Source organism: Excalfactoria chinensis, chromosome 16 (assembly GCF_039878825.1).
Source record: "Excalfactoria chinensis isolate bCotChi1 chromosome 16, bCotChi1.hap2, whole genome shotgun sequence".
In the NCBI taxonomy this organism is placed as follows: Eukaryota; Metazoa; Chordata; class Aves; order Galliformes; family Phasianidae; genus Excalfactoria; species Excalfactoria chinensis.
In genome coordinates, this window is record NC_092840.1 from 6,334,512 (window position 1) to 6,352,922 (window position 18,411).

Here is an 18,411-nt window from a genome sequence, read left to right on the forward strand (position 1 = left end):
CTTTGGTAGAATTAGGGTGATGGTTGGATTTGATGACCTTAAGGGCCTCTTCCAACCAATGCTTCTACAATTTATGGCACATGAGGTAACGTGTGACCACCGTTACCCTACCAGTGCTGGCCATCAGGCTGGGCTTCTCCAGCAGGTACTTCTGTGGTGGGTAGAATGCCTCCTTCCCCAGCAGTAGGGAGTCCTCTGGCTTCGATATGCTCTGCAAGGGGCAAAGCAGCGGTGGGCTGGGGTGGCAGGGCTCTGGCAGGGCCAGTAGACCTCCCGCATCCCGCCAGGACGCCGGGCCCGCGCCACGGCACTTGCCTGGGGCAGGCTGCAGCTGGCGGATGCCACCTTCATGGCCTTCAGGATGCTGGGGGAGAAACGAGGGGCGGTGAGGCGGGGGATGTGGCCTCGCAGCGCCCAACCGCGGGAGCAAGCCTACCTCAGCTCTGTCTTGATCTCTTCATAGTCTGCTTGAGCCTGGAGCTTCTCCTCCAGCTTCTGTGGAGGACACACTCTTGGTGTGAAGCCAACAAAGTCAGATCAGTGCCCACCCTGTGCCCACCCAAGCCCCCACACCTCAATGGCTTCATTCTTGGCGGCCAGCTGTCCTTCTAGCTCAGCAATCTGGTTGGCGGAGGATTCCTCCAGCTCCTGTAGCGAGCTCTGGAGGTGTTGGATGTCCTTCAAGAGCCGCAGGATCTCTCGGTCCTTGGCAGCCAGAGCGGCCTCCAGCCTTGACCCTGAGCACATGGAATAGTTCGCTTTGTCCTGCTGGGAGAGGTTACAACATTAGCTCCTGGCCATCCAATGCAGGGACATGGGGGCTATCACTGGCATGGGGTGGGATGGACCCTTCCTCTGTCCTCAGAGGTCTTCCATGTTCAGAGAAATGCTATAGGAGTACAAATCCCCCACCTTATTGGAGGCTGCTCCCAGTAATATTGCATGGGCAATGTTATGGCCCCAGATCAGAGGGAAAATGCCTGGATCCCTCCTGCTTTGTTTCTGGCCTCCTCCCAGATGTGATGGATATTGCTGAAATAGTGCAATAATAGAGCAAAATAGTGCTCTCAGGCACAGCAGAGTGCTTCTGGCTGCATGCATGGGGTGCTCCAGGCTGCAAGGGATGCTTCTGGCCATTATGGGATGCTCCTGATCATGATGGGTGCTCCTAACCTCTATGTTGTGCTCTGGGATGCAATGGGTTGTTCCCAGCTGCTATGGGTGCTTCCAACTACGGTGGGATGCTATGAACTGTGATGGGATACTTCCGGTGGTGATGGGATGCTCCCAGCCACTCTGGGATGCTCACAGCTGCAATGACTGCGATGTTCCCAACCACTATAGGATGGATGTTCCCCAATGCTATAGGAGCCGCTCACCCCAGCAGCACCCTGAGGGGAGCAGCAGGCCAGGCGCAGGGAGCTGTTGACAGCTGCCAGCTGCTCCCTCAAGCTCTCCACCTCCCTCTGCGCAGCCTCGGCACGCTGCAAGAGACCAGAAAGTGGATCAGAACAGCCACCCCGTGCCTAGGGCAGAACCAAATCCCAGCACCATGCCTGCCTCTCCTGAGCATCCTGCTCTCATCCCCTACTGGAAATTCTCAGCTCACCTGGTTGGCTTTTTCAAGGTTGGTCATGATCATGGCCACTTCGTCTGCCCTGAAAGAAGAAGAGGCATCAGATAGTACACAGATGCCAATCCAGAGGCAAGGGACACAAAGTCAGTGGTTGGCAAAAGTCCTTGTAAGACAGCAGCATAGCCATACATCTCAGATTTAGGGAGTGACCGCAACTTTGGGTCTCTTTATGCGTTCTGGGACTCACTTGGAGGCAGCTTCCTCATCGTATTTACACCGTAGCTCCAGCAGCTCTGTCTGTGTCGCCTTCAGTGCTGGCAGTGGGGAAAAAGAGAGAAGACAGGGGTGAGAAGTGGGCCGGGGGCTTCCAGCTCCCTGTGGCTCCCACAGTCCATCCTCCTTACCTGAATGGAGCACCTTGATCTTCTCCTCGGCTTCCCCCAGCCGCATGGCCAGGGTGAGCTGGGCTTCTTGTAGCCCCCTGTGGAGAGAGGTGCATCAGCCACAAGGGTTGGATTTATGTAGTTTATGGTCCTGGTGGTAAAAATTCACTTTGGGGGGAAAATGGCAATACACATTGCTAGAGAAATGGAAAAGTGAGTGGTAATGCAGATCACTAGAGAAACAAAAAAAAAAAGTGATGGCAATGCATATTGCAAGGACAAGTGCTGTTGGCCTTAAGTCGTGCCAAGTTGCATTCAGGTTGGATATTAGAAACAACTTATTCTCCCAAAAAGTGGTGAGGCACTGGCACAGGCTGCCCAGGGAAGTGGTGAGGTCACCATCCTCAGAGGTGTTCAGGAACTGTGGAGATGTGGTACTGAAGGATGTGGTTAGTATGGGGTGATGGGCTGGGGTTGGACTTGGAGATCCTAGAGGACTTTCCCAACATTAATGATTCTATGACTCTGTGAATGGACACGGCAGTGATGGGTTGGTCACTGGACTTGATGAACTTAGTGGCCTTTCCCAGATAGCAGTTATTCTGTGATTAAAAGGGAATGGTAATGCACTTCACCAGGGAAATAGAAAAGGAAATGGCAATGCACATTGCTAGTGCACCCAGAACAGCCCCACACTCTCCAGACCTCTGACAATCCTTCTGTTCCCAAGAATGGTGTCCCCCAAACCCTGCTGGCCCCATGGTACCCAGGGGTGTTGTCCTGGCTCCATCCCTGCTTGGTGTCCCCAAATGAGGAGCCAAAGCAGGAAAGTAGAAATGCTTCTGCACCAAAATGCAGCCCCTCCTGTCATTAATTAGAGGGGGGAAGCAATCAGGGAAAAGTTACTCTGCATTATTTATAGCCCTTACTTGCCAGGAACTTACTCGGAGAGCTCTGCAATTTAGGGTTTAAAGATGCCTCGTTTGTTACGGGTGCGGTGTGTTAAGGAATAGCAATGAAGCGCTGCTAAGCACGCCGCTGGGAAGGCTGGGAGCCTCACAATTAAAAGGCCGCTTAATGAGCTTCGTCCGCCGGCCTCGATTTAAGCAATTTGCTCAAGCAGCACCACGTGGCACACACAGAAACTGCTGGGAGAGGGACAGACAGACGGACACCCCCAGGCAGGAGGTGCCACGAGGGTCCGTCCTTTCCAATGTTCACGTACTTTTGCTTCTCTGCCTCATTTCTCTGCAGCAAGGTTTCGGCCAAAAGCACTTTGCTGTCGATGTCAGGGAGTGTGGTCTCAGCCGCCGTGAGCCCAGCTGCTGTCAGAGGTCCTTCTCTCTGCTCTGCGGGAGGGACATGTGTCACACGGTGCTTGGAAGCATGTGAGGATGTGGATGGCGAGCACTGCTGCCACCCATGCACCGTCTGCACTTTGGGTACCTTTGGTGCTGTGAAGCTCCGGGTACTTCTTCCAGGGGCAGCTGAGATCCTTCAGGGGTGGATTTTCAGGCTCAAGGCGCTGGAGCAGCACTGGAGCAGGGTCTGTTGGCAACAGCACTTTGGCGGTCAGGGGCAGGGAACAATCACTGACAGTCCCATCCCACCTTCCCAAGGACAAGAGTCACTATCCTCATTCCCACACCCTCCATTCCAAAGTCAGCAGCCAACTGCAATATGCATAAAACCAGGGATGGAGCCCTTGATGCTACCCCATGTTCCACCACCATGTGCCACCATAGCCTTCCCAATGGATGGAACCCTTGCTGCTATTCCTTGTGTAGCCATCATGTACCACCACTGCAGTCGCAATGGATGGAACCCTTGATACCATCCCATGTGTCACCACCGTGTGCCACCAATGCCATCCCAATGGATAAAGCAGAACCCTTGGTGTCATCCCATGTGCCACACCATGTGCCACACCATGTGCCACACCATGTGCCACCATCGCCCTTCCAAAGACCCCAGGAACTGAGCCCTGCTAAGGTCACATGCAGGATCTCATCCCCAAGCACGGTGGTACCACTGGCCCTGTTCTCCCCAGTCTGGGTGCAGACAATGGCAGTTTGTGCCGAGGTAAGCAGGTGCTTTCAGAGCCGTATGTCTTCCCTCTGTCAGCATTACACCATCATTAGCTAGTGTCTGCTCAGCAGGGTGTGCCATTATGTCTCCCAGGGCTGATGTAATTATACATTGACATAATTAACCCAGCAAGCCCATTAAGCAGGCCAGCTAAAAATTCATCTATAATTATTTGTTGTGTGCATGCTAATGAGTCCATCTGCACTGCCATTGTACAACATGAACAAATTAATTTACAAGTCTGAATTTTTTAATAAGTTCAAGAAAATGCCTCCTATTGAGCCAGGTTAATATAGGTTTGGGGTGCTTTATTTTCTTTTTTTCTTTTTTTTTCCTTCATGGAAAAGAGAGGAAATAGATTGGAATTCTCCAGGGTCAAAAAGTTAGATAAACAGGGAAGTGGGATGGAGCTGTGCAGTGGCAGGCATCCAAGGGAAAAGCAGCATAATGGAGATGGAAAAACCCCAGTGTGCAGCTGCCTCTGTGGGGACTGTGGGTGTTTTTGGGGTGTCTGCCCCAAATTCATAGGGTTTGGCCTGCGGTCCTCCCTTATAGCACACAGCATGGATGTGAGGAGCACAATGGGTCTGGGGTCCTGCAGGACACTGTTGGACCCCATAGTGAAAATGCCACTGGTGCCATCCCTCCTGGAATGCTTTATGGGAGCTGCCATCACAGCTCAGTGTCCATCCAGCTGCAAGCATGCTGTGGAAACCCACCCAAGAATTTTGGGAATTGGCCCGTCCACCATCCTGATCCATGGGGGATGGAGCGGATGGAGGGTGAAAATGTGCAGCACAGCCCCTATAAGGGCTGGATGCTCTCCTGGCCATTAATAATGCCTATAAGCAGGCAAGTTAATGATGTGGGTAATTACACCCATGGCAGAGGAGATGGGGACCCCCTCCAGTGCTCTCCCCAGGGCTGGGGCACTACCAATAAATGCTGGGGCAGTGCCCAATGCAATGAGCGCCCACAGCTCTGCTCACCCCCATAATGAGAATCACCCCAGAGCTACTGTCTTATAGGCTCTCTCTCTATATATATTTTAATATTTCTGTCTATATAATAAGTCCCACCACTAGCTGGCGTTATTGGATGTCATTTAGCAGCAGCAATGCTGCAGCAGGAACTCCAGCCTCTGCTGTGTCCCCAGCCCTAGCACGGTGGGGGCCTTTCTCACATCCCCACAGCAGCCCACAGCTGCCAGCAGTGCCAAATGTCCCCAGGGAGCTGCAGCCCATCTCTGTGCCCTCCGTGCTAGGGGACAAAGAAGAGCAGAGAGCATCCACAGAGCATCTGTGGTGCATCCAGGTGAATTCATGTGCATCCAGAGTGCATTTGTGGTGCATCTGCGGTGTATCCACATGAATCCACGGTGCATCCACACTAATCCATAGTGCATCCATGGTGCATCCACACGAATGCACAGTGCATCCACACTAACTCACAGTGCATCCATGGTGCATTCACATACATCCGCGGTGCATCCACAGTGCATTTACATTAATATACTGGGCATCTGCAGCACATCTACGCCTTCATCCATGTGCATCCATGGTACACTCACATGAATCCATCCACAGTGAATCCACCTGAATCCACTAATTCACAGTGCATCCACGATGCATTCACATGCATCTGTGGTGCACCCACATGAATCCACCAAGCATCCATGGTATACCCACATGTGCCCATGCTGCATCCTGGCACCAGCAGCCCTCACACCACGCTGGCACCCCTCATGCTGCCTCATCCCAACCTGCTCCTCCCCATCCACCAGAGCCCTACGAAACCCTCCACACATCAAAGCTGGGCTTAAATCAAATCATCCCCAACAACAATGACATTAATTATGCTTTTAACACATTTTACTGCTTCTCTCCCTTCCCTTCACGCCACATCTGTGCGAACAATATCCCAAAGATTTACGGTTTTCTCCCGTAATTACAGACACACAGCAGCTCACTTATCACAATTCTTGCTGAGCAATCAGGCTCTGTTACAGTCGCTGCCAGAGATTTGTGTTGACAGCAGCCATTCAGAGCAAAAAGTGTCGAATCAGGACTTATGGTGTGCTTGGTTCGGCTGCAGAGAGACACACGGATGGGGACAGACAGGGACAGAGTGCACAGGGGTGTGCACATGTGTGTGCATGCAATTGTATGTGATTGCACAGGTGTGCATGTGATTGTACAAGCACAGGGAGAAGTGTAGGAATATGCAAATGCATGCGTTTGCATGGGTGTGTGTGTGACTGCATGTGTGTTCTCGCCTGTGCAGGTGACAGCGTGTGCAAGGGAGGGTGCTGAGGAAGTGGGGAGAGCAGGAAGATAACTGGATTCTGCAAAGCGAGCTGACATTTGGATCTTGTAGCACAGGATAAAATTTAATGAGGACGAAAATATGTCTCCCTAATTCCCCTAAGAAATCATTAAAACATTTTGTTATTCTTAAATGTCTGGAAAATGAATTAGCGGCCCTGCAGGAGCCCTTCCGTGCATCCTCAGCCCTTTGGAGCTTTCTGTCCTCAGGGACGGGTGCAGCCCTGGGGCTGCCGCACAGTGCTGTGCCTCAGTTTCCCCCAGAGCTGTGTGAAGAGCCCCTGGGGGGGTCTGAGCCCCCACAATCCACCACCAGGAGCTGGGGCTGTGTCATTTCACCCAACTTACCATCAAAAAGACAACTGGGGATAGCCGTAGTGTTATTACAAGGGCTGAGCAAATGTATTCCTTTTCTAATGTCAAGATGCATTTGGCTCAGGGGCTGAAACACAGCGATGGAAAAAGCTGTTTCCACTTGTCTCTTCAGTTGGGATTTCCAAAGCAACATGCAAAGAGTGGACGTCTGCAGGGCTGGGACCAGGCGCTGTGCCCCTGCTGCTCGGTGCTGCCTCCTTGCTATGCAGCCAGGTCGCCGCCGCAGTCCTTACCTGGAGCCTCGATCAATTGCTTGCAAACGCTCAGGAAAGCCGTCTCAGCCTCCTTGCTCCTCTTACTAAGTGCAATCACCTGCGGGGAGATGGGGAAAGGAGGGTGAGGGATGGGGCTGGAGGAGGGAAGGACTCATGGGGAAGGACAGGGGCACGGGATGGTGTCCCTGCTTGCATCCTGTGCACTGCCTTGGGCAGAACTCTTCACGCCGCTGTAATGTCACGCCACTCTGAATCATTGATGCACTCTGAGTAAATGAAAATTATAATTTAATGTGGGCGCTTAAATAAGAAATAAGATTTCTGCCTGGTATTGTGCTGGTGTGACGATGCACACCCTAAGGGAGGATGCTCATGGGGTCCTATACAATAGGACCAGAACTCGGACAGTTCTCAGCTCAGTCCCCTTGTCCCCTTTGCCACTATGGCCATGCTGTGTCTGCTGCTGGTGGGGAGGTGACACGCTGCCATGCTACCAGACCAATGGTACCTTCATCTGCCCCATCCAACATTCATAGGTGGGAACCATTCTCTCCTGTTCAATTTCACCACGTGCCACTGCCTGTTGGATGAGTTCCTCCAACCTTATTCCATGCATGTCCAGGACAGGGCTCCAATAGGTCAAGGATACCTTCATGAATGTCCCACTGTCCCCAAGAGCCAGGTCTTGGGGTGACCCCAGTAGGAATGTTCCTATCTCAAACAGCCCCATCCCCCCAAGCTCCAAGCTCAATCCCAATGCAGCCAAGGCACAGCACATCACTTTTTCTACCCCTCCCCTCACTCATGGAGCTCGCAGCACACTGCACCAGCCTGGATGCAAATTGCTTGTCATTCAAAACAAAAGCAAACTGCTCATTTGTAATTCAGCAGCCACCTGAGCAAAGCTGCCTTCTCCTTCCCAGCTCATGGGCACTGGAGCACAAAGATCATTTTTCTGCTGTTAAAATTGTATAAGTTGTGCTTTTTTTAGCATCTTAAATACGAACGGACTTTCCTGTTTGCAGCTGAAGAGGAATTTCCTGTTTGCAGTTTCAGCATTGGCTTTGGGGCACACTGAAAATCTAATAATAAAGTTTAGAGTGGGAGGCACCGATTGGAAGGTGATGGGAGAACATCATCTCAAGCACACTGAGTCTCATTGATCCAGCATTGAGATGGGCCAGGGCCCCAAATCAGGCTGTTCCCATGGATTTTATTCCTGATGTCACCTTACAGTTACACAGCAATCACAGAATCATTAAGGTTGGAAAAGACCACTAAGATCATTCAGTCCAAACATCAACCCATCACCTCAATGCCCACTAACCATGTCCCTCAGTTCAGCATTGGAGAAGGGGAAGATATGGGACCTTGCCACTTCCCCGTCATCCCTGCAGAGCGACAAGCACCTCAGTGGAAACTGCAGGAATGAGGAGCTTGGAGCAGCTCTCAAGGATTTTGCTCATCTTGAATCACAGTGCTTTGTTTCATTTCAGGTTTGGTTTCCTCCTGAAAACTACTGTGCGGAGGCAAATGGCCAAGCAAAACATCATTTGGGGACCTCAAAGCTGCCCAAAACATTTGAAAGCACTTTTATTAAAGTAAAACATATGGACGTTTTCCAGGGATATCCCCTGCTTGGGCTGCAGCCTCTCATTAACCACAGCAGATGCTGAGGATTCCAGTTCATCAGCCCCAAAATTACACTTTTTGCCCCCAAACCCAACCCATCCCATGGGCGTGGTGGGTCCCAGTGTCCATCCCATGGCTTTGGGTTGCCGATGACACCTCTGACCTTCAGGATTATGTATTAACAGTGAACCAACCACAGCAGACAGATTTTGAGCCAGCTCCCAGCTTTCAGAGTCCAACTAAACTTCAGGAAATGTCAGCAACAACGATCAGTAAAACTTCCCATGGCCTTTGGGATGATTTGGGACGATTCCCAAAATAGGCAGTAGGTGGGGTTTTTAGAAGCACGATTGAAGCCCTCCAAGCTGAATAAATCCCCTCAAAAGCAGCTCTGGGGTGGGGAGGCGGGGGGAGGTCAGCCCCAAACCAAGTTTCTAGGAAGCAGGTTTGGTAGAAAAGCCAAACTCTCATTAATTTCACTCTTCCCCCCCCGTTTCCCCTGCGGCATGGGCTCAAGGTGAGCACGGCGCGGGAGCGGGGCGTGTGATGGATGACATTCCCGCGCCGGCTCTTTTTCATGGCTGGTGACTTTCCAGCAAAGCAATTATCACTGTAGAATGCGTAATAGCCTAATTAATTACTATTGTCAGGCTGGCCTCTGTGCCATGATTATACCTTACGAAGCCAACTTTTTAAACATTTGGAAGCAGAAATATTATTATAATTGACTGACAAAGCAGTGAAACTCCCCAGCCCGGCCGTGTGCCTGCATCCATACCGTGTGGGATCCAGCACACGCTCCTCCCCGCATCCTCCCATCAAGTGCAGGATAAGTATCAGTTATTTCCATCTAAATACTTGTGGCAGTGAAACACAAATGAGCTCTTTCTACGCAAGGAGGAACAGCTGTCGGGGGGAGAAAGCAGCAGCAGAGACCCCAAACAGTTGAAGAAAACTGATGAAAAAATACATTCAAGCTATTTTCCTCTTTCTTTTTTTGCTGATGGATAAAGAAGTCAGGGAGAAAAGTGGGAGGGATGGGAACAGTCCCACTGCGTGCACATCCAACCCTTCGTTCCGCTCCAACTCATTCCTCCAAAGGCAGAAAGCTTACATCGCTTTCACAAGGCCAAAAAGCAATTCGCGTCAAAAAGATCAATAATATAAAAATAAAGCCTGAGAATTCTAGTTAAAGGGAACGCCATATAAATATGTTGTTCACGTTCATGATTCGCAGATTAAAAAAAAAGAAAAAAAAAAAGAAAAAGAGAATCAATATAAGTTCTTCAGATGATGTTATTTCTAATGAGAAATATACCGACATTGCTGCAAATAACTGCTTAACCGAGAAAAAAAAAAAAAAAAAAAAAAAAAAAAGCATTAATAATTTACTTTATAATGCGTAGGCTATGAAATGAAAGAAAATTGCTGCTGGTTCTTAATTTTGTTGTAATACTTCCTGACAAGTTCAATGACACACTGGCAAAGTTCCTGAGAGCGGAGGCAGAGGACACCAACCTCAATGGTTTTGCCCCTTGTCTTGCGCTGGCAGTGGTGGCGTCACCCATTGGTGCTGTTTGGAGATGCCAGTTGGCACCACTGGGAGAAGTTTCCCTTGTGCTTCATTTTCTGCATTTCCATCACCCAAGCCATCCCCAGCCGAGGCCCAACCTCAATTCCTGGCGCAGCAAAACCATTTCAAGAATGTTTTGTGTTTTCTCCAACACAATTCTCTCTACATGTCTTTTTTTTTTTCACTGCCAAGTTTAGACTTTTTCCCCAAATTTATTTTTTCAGTGCGTTTGCTGACAGTTGGCGACTGTCAACCATCTGCTATCCGTGCACGCACCGGAGCGCAAGGCTGCAGTGCGAACCGAAGGATGCCAGGCAGTAGGAACCAGAAACACCCCACTGGGTGGGTTTATTCCCACATTTACAAGAAATATTTTCTTGCAAAAATATGCAAAACTTGCAAGTTTGGGTTGAGGAGCTGCCTCTGCCAAAACTAAAAATCACCACAAGGCTCATGTAAATGGAAGAGGTGGTCTGAGGGACTTAAGATCACACCACGATGCATTATTAGGTTTAATGCAGCACAGTGGGGATGGGAATGCAGTGCTATGAGATCCCCGCTCACAGCTGTGTGGATTTTGGCACTGCCAGCCTTGCACTGCCTGGACTGAGGATGCAGAGTCCATCCCACAGGACAGCGGTGCGGGTGAGCAAAGTTTCACCTCCAATTAGCAGAACAAAACTTTTAATTTAGATGTTTTCATCCATCTATCAGAATAAAAAAAAAAATAAAAATAAAAAAAAAGTAAGTTTAAAATAATGACTGTAATAAATGAAGGTAATTAATTGTAGTTTGTTCCTTTACTGTCTAGTCAGCTTAATTTTACCTTTTCATCTAATAATGAGAAAATAATTTTTGTGCTCTGAGGGTTAATGATATGTAACTGCAAGAGCTGCTAATTGCATGTTGCAAACTATTCATCAAAATCCCCATCTGCGCTACTTGATTATGTTTGCTAAATTATTGCTTTGAATTATCTTTCATAAAGCAACTTTTGTAATTAGCAGGGCTTTCGCTTTGCTCTTTTCTCCGTTGCAAGGATATTCAAACTTGGTCCGTTTCAAGCTGTTGCCATTAAGCTGCCATCGCGGGCAGCTTTTTGTGATTCTCCTACAGAGAAATAAACTGGCCTTTATCTAATCACAACGAAAAACAAAAGTCGGGTTTTCTCTCAGCGGGGACGATTTATTCCTTCTTTCAATCTCCCTCCTGGCCCCCATTTTTCCTTCCTAGAGAAAGAAATTACATAGGAAGGATGCAGGAGCCTAAATGTATATGAGCTGCATTCCGAAACGGCAGAGAAATGGCAAAGAAGCCCATCCACAGCAGCACAGGTTAATATTTTAGAATTATTTTTTTTTTATGCCCATTTACAAGAAGGACTAGAGAGAGAACTCGTGCCATTCATCACCGCATTTTTATGGGCTCCTTCCCATGATGCATATGATGTAGCGTCCTGCTCTCCCTGTAAATATTCATGGGGAGCACAATGAGAAGTGCAGTCCTCAGAAAAGAAAACCCAAAAATTTAAGAGGGAAAAAAAGCTCCCCTGGAAAAAAAAGGGGGGAACTAGAGTCCCCCAGTTGGGCTAATGCCTCCATGTGCAGTCATGGAGATGCCAACACGACGACCATGTGCAATGAACAAGCATCGCCCTTTGGCCCCATCCAGGATTATCTGCACCGATCCAGCAGGTGGCAGAGGGGCAACATCCACCCCACGGGTACGAGATGAAATAACCTGCCTCCAGCCTCCAGCAAGAGCAGGTGATGGGTGGGGTATGTAGCAGCACTTCATAGACTCACAGAATTATTCCTGCTGGAAAAGATGGTCAGGTCCAGCCATCAACCCATCACCACTAACCACGTTCCTCGGTGCCAGATCTACACATCTCTCAACGCTTTGGTATCCCTCCTGTCCTACATAGCAAAGAAACACAAACTCAAGGAAGCTGTGTTTATCCCAACCCACCCTTTGGGATAAATTCCCCCCAGATCTGCTCTGAAGAACACCTGGAAGGGAGGAGGGCAGCCACACTGGTAAAGAAGCTGCTACCAAGCCAGGGATTGCATCCCAGTGTCACCTCTGCCACCATAAATCCAAGGGCACTTGGTAGAGGGACTGTTTGGGCCCTTCAGGACGGAGCTCACCCATGCGCCGCGCATCTAATGAAGGCTATTGGAAAAAATGCAGTATTTAAAAGACTGGAAATGTATTCCTATTGTTATCACTCTCTTTTATGTGTTTATGCATAGTGCATTGGAATGAATCAATACTAGATTGCCCTATAAATAAATGAGCATATCAGCAAACTGAGTAATAAAATGAAGTGATGAAAAATATGGAAATCAGACGCATTTGTGTAAATCCAGTTATTGTTTACTTTAATATTTTCTTATGCAGTTACGTAGCTCCAAAGAGACAGATTTAAAATAAGGTAATGCTCAGCAGATGACAGATCCTAATGTGTCGCTACCGGCAAGTGCGGCGTGCCGACATCTCCCCAGGGGGTTTCCATCTGAGCACATCAGAGAAGCTCAGCGAGCAGCCCCTGGTGAGGAGCATCACAGACCCAGGGAGACAGCAACAGATCTCACAGGCATGCACCACCTTGGCCCATCCAACGCTGGACCAGAACCCATGCACACAAGCTCTGAAAGCCACTGGAGACCCCAAGGATCACATAGAGCATAGAATCATAGGACAGCTTGGGTTGGAGGGGACCTCAAAGATAACCCAGTTCCAATCTCTTGCCATGTGCAGGTTGGTTGCCAACTGCTAGATAATCCCAGAGCATCCCAGCACAGCGATCACATTGTCTGGAGAAGCTGTGGTTGGGATGATACATCCTCACTGAGCATCCCCTGCGATGCTCTTGGTTTTCCATTTTTTCATCCCATCCACCTCCAGTCCAGCAAACAGCCTCCGCTAACATCTATTTTGGAGTTGCTCTTTTTTTTTCCTCTCCTCTCCTCTTCCTTTTTTGTATCTCCCCCATCTGGGCTGTGATCTTGGCACCAAACACCCGGCGCTTGCTTATTGGGAGCACTATGAAATGCAAAACCCAAACCCTGACACCCCAGCACCCGCACGAGACACAGCCACAGTTTGGGGGCTGCCATCCATCCCCATGGCTAATCAGCTCCCTTCCTTGTTAGCCACTTACGTCTCCAGTTTTCAAACTCTGGTTGCAGCAGAGGGAAACGTGCCGTCCTGCCGAGTTAATTCTATGACAGCAAATGTACTGTACTTCAGGTACATTTTTCTTAAATTCCCGGCTGAGTTCAATTAAATGTTTATGAGGCTGTTCGCATTTCCCCCGCCGCGCTGCCGGCTCAGGAGCAGCAGAATTCAGCTCCTTCTGGAACAAAACAAAAACAAAAGGGGGGGTGTGTGGAGTGGGGGGCGTAAAAAAGAAAAGGGGGGGGAAAGGGGAAAAAAAAAGGTGTTTTAGGAGCACTTTTTTCATGACTGTAATCCCCCTGGAATGATTCCAATGTGTGTTGGCAATATTGACGGGGGGGGTTGTATGAATAATTGAAGAAAACGGGTATGCAGTGCAACAGCAAAGCAAAGGCAAGCGGGTGGCTGCAATAATCAGGAGCTGATCAATATGCTCCTCTACCCAGCCCACCCTCCTCCTTTCTTTTCCAAAAGGAGCAGTGACATAAGCTCATCAGTAACTGTAAAAAAACATCGCACTCTGAGTGTCAAAATAGTCAAGTACAGCATATTGTATTGCCAGATTTGATTCGGAGTCCACTCTGCTGCCAGCTTACATACATCAGCAGGGAAGGAAGCAGTCCAACTGTGACTTACTTACACTTAAGTGTTCATAAATAAGAATTTCAGGATATGTATGGCTTTTTAATTTCAGCAGAATTTGAAACAAAATGGTGGGGCTGATAGGAAGTAAACTGACCCTCAGTGCCATCACCATAAATCACAGCCCTGGCCCTGGCCAGCAGTGCCATCACCGAGGCTGACATGGGACAGCCACCACCAGGCCACCGAGATTCCCAGCTCAGCCCCACCATCCCCTGACTCACATCAGGATCACGGAGAGCATTAAGGCCATGAGCCATGGAGAAGCAGAGGGGCTTTTGTCTGATGGGAAGATCCGTCGGGAGCTTGCAGCCCCACCACGAGAAGCTCATTAGCCAGACTCTAATTACTGCCCTGCAGTCTGCGGGAAAAGATGGAAACCATAAAATGCAAAGAGGAGGACACAATTAATTGCTTTTTGATGAATTGGGTGGCAGAGGGTCAGGAGGTGCTGGTGTGGGCAAGCCCCAAGCATCCCTGCCTGGATGCTGGGTACCCAAAAAGGGAGCACTTGGGGCAAAGTGGGTTTGCAGCAGGGCTAAGGTGGAATGTGGCAGGCAGGGATGCTTGGATGGGGGAATAAGGATGCTGGTTTTAGCTGAGCTAACAGCTGCCAGTATTGGGTACAAGAATCAACTTTTGGAACCTTCTGGATAAGGACCTATGGGGAGAGGAGGGATGTTACTGGAGAAACCCTCTGCCTCAGCCCTTTTCCATAGGGCTAGAGCATTCCTCTTGCTATTCTTCAAACCCCATTGCTCCCATGTGCCCATCCAGCATGGAGGACATGGGGCTGCGCTGGCAGGCAGGGGTACCCAAGCCATCCATCATCCCCTACGTATTATGTAAATCTGCAATGCTAAAGATGTATGGAGTCAATTATCAGGGGTCACTGCTGGGTGTAAAATTCATACAATGAAGCTCTTGGTCTCAAATGAATTTGTGAGAGATTGCAAGCTTACTGCCTTTTATTGGACAATATAAATATTTCACTGTTATATAAAAAAAATATTGGAGAGAAAGCAGATAAAACCAGGTCCTGTGTGTATACAGAGAAGCAGGGAGTGAAAAACGGCCATCAGCATCTTTCTAACGGCCTTGCAGTGTGGTACGGGAACACGGGGTTTTATGAGCAGGTTGGGGATAGGGGGAGCAGAGTGAGCAGAAAAGCACCCCCAGTGCATCCCTACAGCATCCCTACATCCCTATTGGTGCACTGTGGATGGGCTGCTGGTCACAGTGCAATTATCAGCACCAAGAGCATCACAATGGGGCCACTGGGCTTGACTGTAGCACTGGTGGGAATGGTGCCACCAGCCAACACAGCTCCATGCCCACACCTTCATTCCCCAGTATCCGGTAGGTCAACCCACCCCCGTGACCATGAAGTGGGAGAAAAGGAAAAAATTAAATTAAATTAAATTAAAAAGCCTATAGGAATCGATCCCTCTTTCTCCAGCTACCTATATTTTATTAAAAACTTTTGCATCAATATTAATGGTTAAATCCTCACCGAGCTGAGTTTAATCACCTGTAAACTGCATCCCCAGCCACAGAGCTTTGCTGCAGGGTATGACCCAAGGAGAAGCACTGCCCACAGCCCCCAGTGTCCCCATCCCAGGTCCCCCACTGTCACCAACAGCCAATTGGGGAGGGGACACAGGTGCTGAGCCAGAGCCATGTCCCCATGACACTGACAGGGATGGAGTCTAAAGGAGAAATAAGGCGGGCAGGCAGGGGAAGAGAGGAAAGAAGGGGAAAATCAGGATCCTGGGTAGAAATTGGTTCACAAGCATAAAGTATCTGGGGCTCTGGCTTCCAAAAGGTACCTGCTGTCAGGTGCTATGTGAATCACAATGCTTGCATAGGAAGGATTTGAATAGAGTCCATTAGTGCTTGGGATGATGAGTCAGGAACAGGGGCAGGAGCTGCAAGTTTACGCCTGGCTGGAGCCAAGTGAGAGCATCAGCCAGGTTCAAACAGACTCTATCCAAGCCCCCCAAAAAGGGAAATACATATCAATAATGCTGGCTACAGCCTTTCCCATATGGCCAGGAACTCCATCACGGTGCCATGAAGTGTGCAGGCGTGAGGCCACATCCTGAACTCTGCACCCCAGGCACAAAGCAAGCAGCTGTATTGCTGGCTCCAGCCATCTGAAATGGAATCGGGCTCCACAGCACTTTATCAAAGCGCTGTAATGGGATCTCAGAAAGGGCAGAGATTGGAGACATGAGGTAGATTTCTATTCCCAGAGAGATATGAAAAAGCTGTGTTAAAAAAAAAACAACAAAACAACACAACAACACACACACACACAAAAATATATATATATTAAGGGCTGCCATCTCATGGGGTACAACTGGGGGCTGCTGGCGGATATTCTGCTCTCCATCTTGATGCTGATGCATGGCAGTGGGGTTGCAGGGAGCTTGGTGCCACCCCCACCCCACAACCCCATCCCCAGCCAGGGGCAGCCCCGCCGGTGGCACTGGAGGGCCCCACTTCCAGCAGAACATTCATTCATTACCATATTCATTCAGTGTTTATCTCGCAGATGTACGGATCCGTTACAATGGAGAAAAAAGAGAACTCAGAATTTATTCTCAAAAGATATTCAAATTAGTTAATCAAGAGTCCTTTTATTACGTGTCTCGTGTACCAGCAGCAACTATCCATCGACATAAATGATCAGCTGCTAATAACTGATTACATTGCAGCAAGTGTTTTCTTATCCCTATTACCACCATGTTTAAAGACATTTTATAAATTTCTAATTATTGCAAATTGTTTCTCCTTTTGAAAACATCTTCCCATACTCATGGCTGTCAGTTTCTCCCCAGATCTCTCTCGCTGAAGGGTGTTAACAGGGAGGGAAGCATAGAAGCAGGCACCCCAGCCACCTTGTCCCCATTGCCCCTGCTCACAAGAAGACCCCCCCAATAACTCCCCACAGTCTGGAAAAGGGCCAAGAAAAGCAAACTAAGGGAGATGGAAGGCAAACTGAAAGCAGCCATGAGATTGATCAGGCTGGGACTGTGCTGTCTTAAAGCGTGATCCATCTTGACAAGCACGGCGTGGTGGCTGGGGCCGTTTTCCTGAGAAGGATTCGCTGTCCAGTGAACCACGGAGAAATAAATAAACCAGCAGTATATAATGTGGCTCCTGACAAGTGCAAGACATCCGTTCCTAAAGACACTGGCATCCGAGGTCAGCGCGGTGCTTAGGAGGGTGCTAAATAAGATCCTGCTTTCCTCCTGCATATTTTACAGATGAAAGCTGTTCCAGCCTGACAGAAATAGTTAAGAAGGTTCAAAGCCAACGAGGACTTTAAATCCAGCCACCGGCCCCATGCCGCCACTCCAGCCTATTTCTGGGATCCATTCATTACGGCAATCAATCAGCTATAAAAAAAAAAAGAAAAAGAGGGAAAAAAAAAGAAACAGCAGCAAAAATGATGATAAAATAAACCCCTCTGAACACTCTTAGATGCTGTACTGGAAAATAGATTTTCCATCGCTTTGGAGCAGCGATCTCCAGGCCATGGGACAAGCTGAGAACATAGGAGAGGAGGAAGAAGAGGAGAAAGGCTCCAAGAGAGCACGGCACACAACACATGGTTTTGGGGCACAGTATGGCTGCATGGCTGCTGGGAAGGGGCCATGGGCAGAGGTCCAGTCCCGCCGGCGCATGCCTCTTGGCTCCATGGGGGCCCAGAGCAGGGGAGGAGACGCCACAGGCACCAGCCAGGCCATTATATGCTTTATTGATGCTGTTCTGAAGAAAGCTAATCAATATATTAGATTTCCCAAAGAAAGAAAACACCAGCTGCCAGCTGTGCACGGCTCCTCGGCTGCGCCGCGGCTCTCCATCAAGGCCAGGGCTGTACGGGTCGGGGTCAGGTTCAAGAGGAGGCCTGGTGCTTGTGGGGTCAGGCCAGGGCCACGGCTGAGCTCTGTGGTGGGGTCTCCTGAGCCCTGGTGGGCTGAGATAAAGCCAGGAATCCCGCAGATATCTTGCATAGCCTCTGCATGGGGAAATGCCAAGGGACAGGCCTGTGCCCTATGGGGTAGAGACAGGGGATAGACCTGCGTCCTGCAGGGCAATGCCTGGGGACAGACCTTTGACCTGCAGGACAAGGATAGACCTGTACCCTACACTGTAGAGCCAGGGGACAGACTTGTGCCCCAAAGGCCAGGGGATAGGCACAGAGCCCAGGATGGAGGAGAGGCATTTTGGGACCTGGCACTTGCAAGCTGTATCTGCTCAGTGGACCCACAGCAGCAGCACTGCACGGTCCCAAAATTTCACCATGGATCATCAGTGCGATGCCCAGTGGGCAGCCTGGCTGCAACAGCACAAAGAAAGACCCCAACAAGCAGCTGGGAATCCAGCACTGGCAGAGAGAATAAATGATGTC

General features: G+C 49.4%; 1 protein-coding gene across 6 annotated transcripts in view; it reads right to left on the bottom strand.

Moving 5' to 3' along the window:
* The window catches only part of CUX2 (cut like homeobox 2), a 53,691-nt gene that overhangs the window by 8,879 nt on the left and 26,401 nt on the right, over window positions 1-18,411 (bottom strand). For 2 of the 6 annotated variants that reach the window (XM_072351210.1, XM_072351208.1), the window contains exons 2-12: window positions 6,980-7,058; window positions 3,406-3,507; window positions 3,185-3,308; window positions 1,981-2,057; window positions 1,824-1,890; window positions 1,610-1,658; window positions 1,380-1,484; window positions 574-765; window positions 437-495; window positions 316-364; window positions 112-211 (exon numbers count right to left, since the gene is read on the bottom strand). In XM_072351210.1, the coding sequence (XP_072207311.1) occupies window positions 112-211; window positions 316-364; window positions 437-495; window positions 574-765; window positions 1,380-1,484; window positions 1,610-1,658; window positions 1,824-1,890; window positions 1,981-2,057; window positions 3,185-3,308; window positions 3,406-3,507; window positions 6,980-7,058 (1,003 nt within the window). Of the gene's footprint in view, window positions 1-111; window positions 212-315; window positions 365-436; window positions 496-573; window positions 769-1,379; window positions 1,485-1,609; window positions 1,659-1,823; window positions 1,891-1,980; window positions 2,058-3,184; window positions 3,309-3,405; window positions 3,508-6,979; window positions 7,059-13,332; window positions 13,440-18,411 lie in introns of those variants that run through there. The other 4 variants (XM_072351209.1, XM_072351207.1, XM_072351212.1 and 1 more) reach the window with 3 other exon arrangements.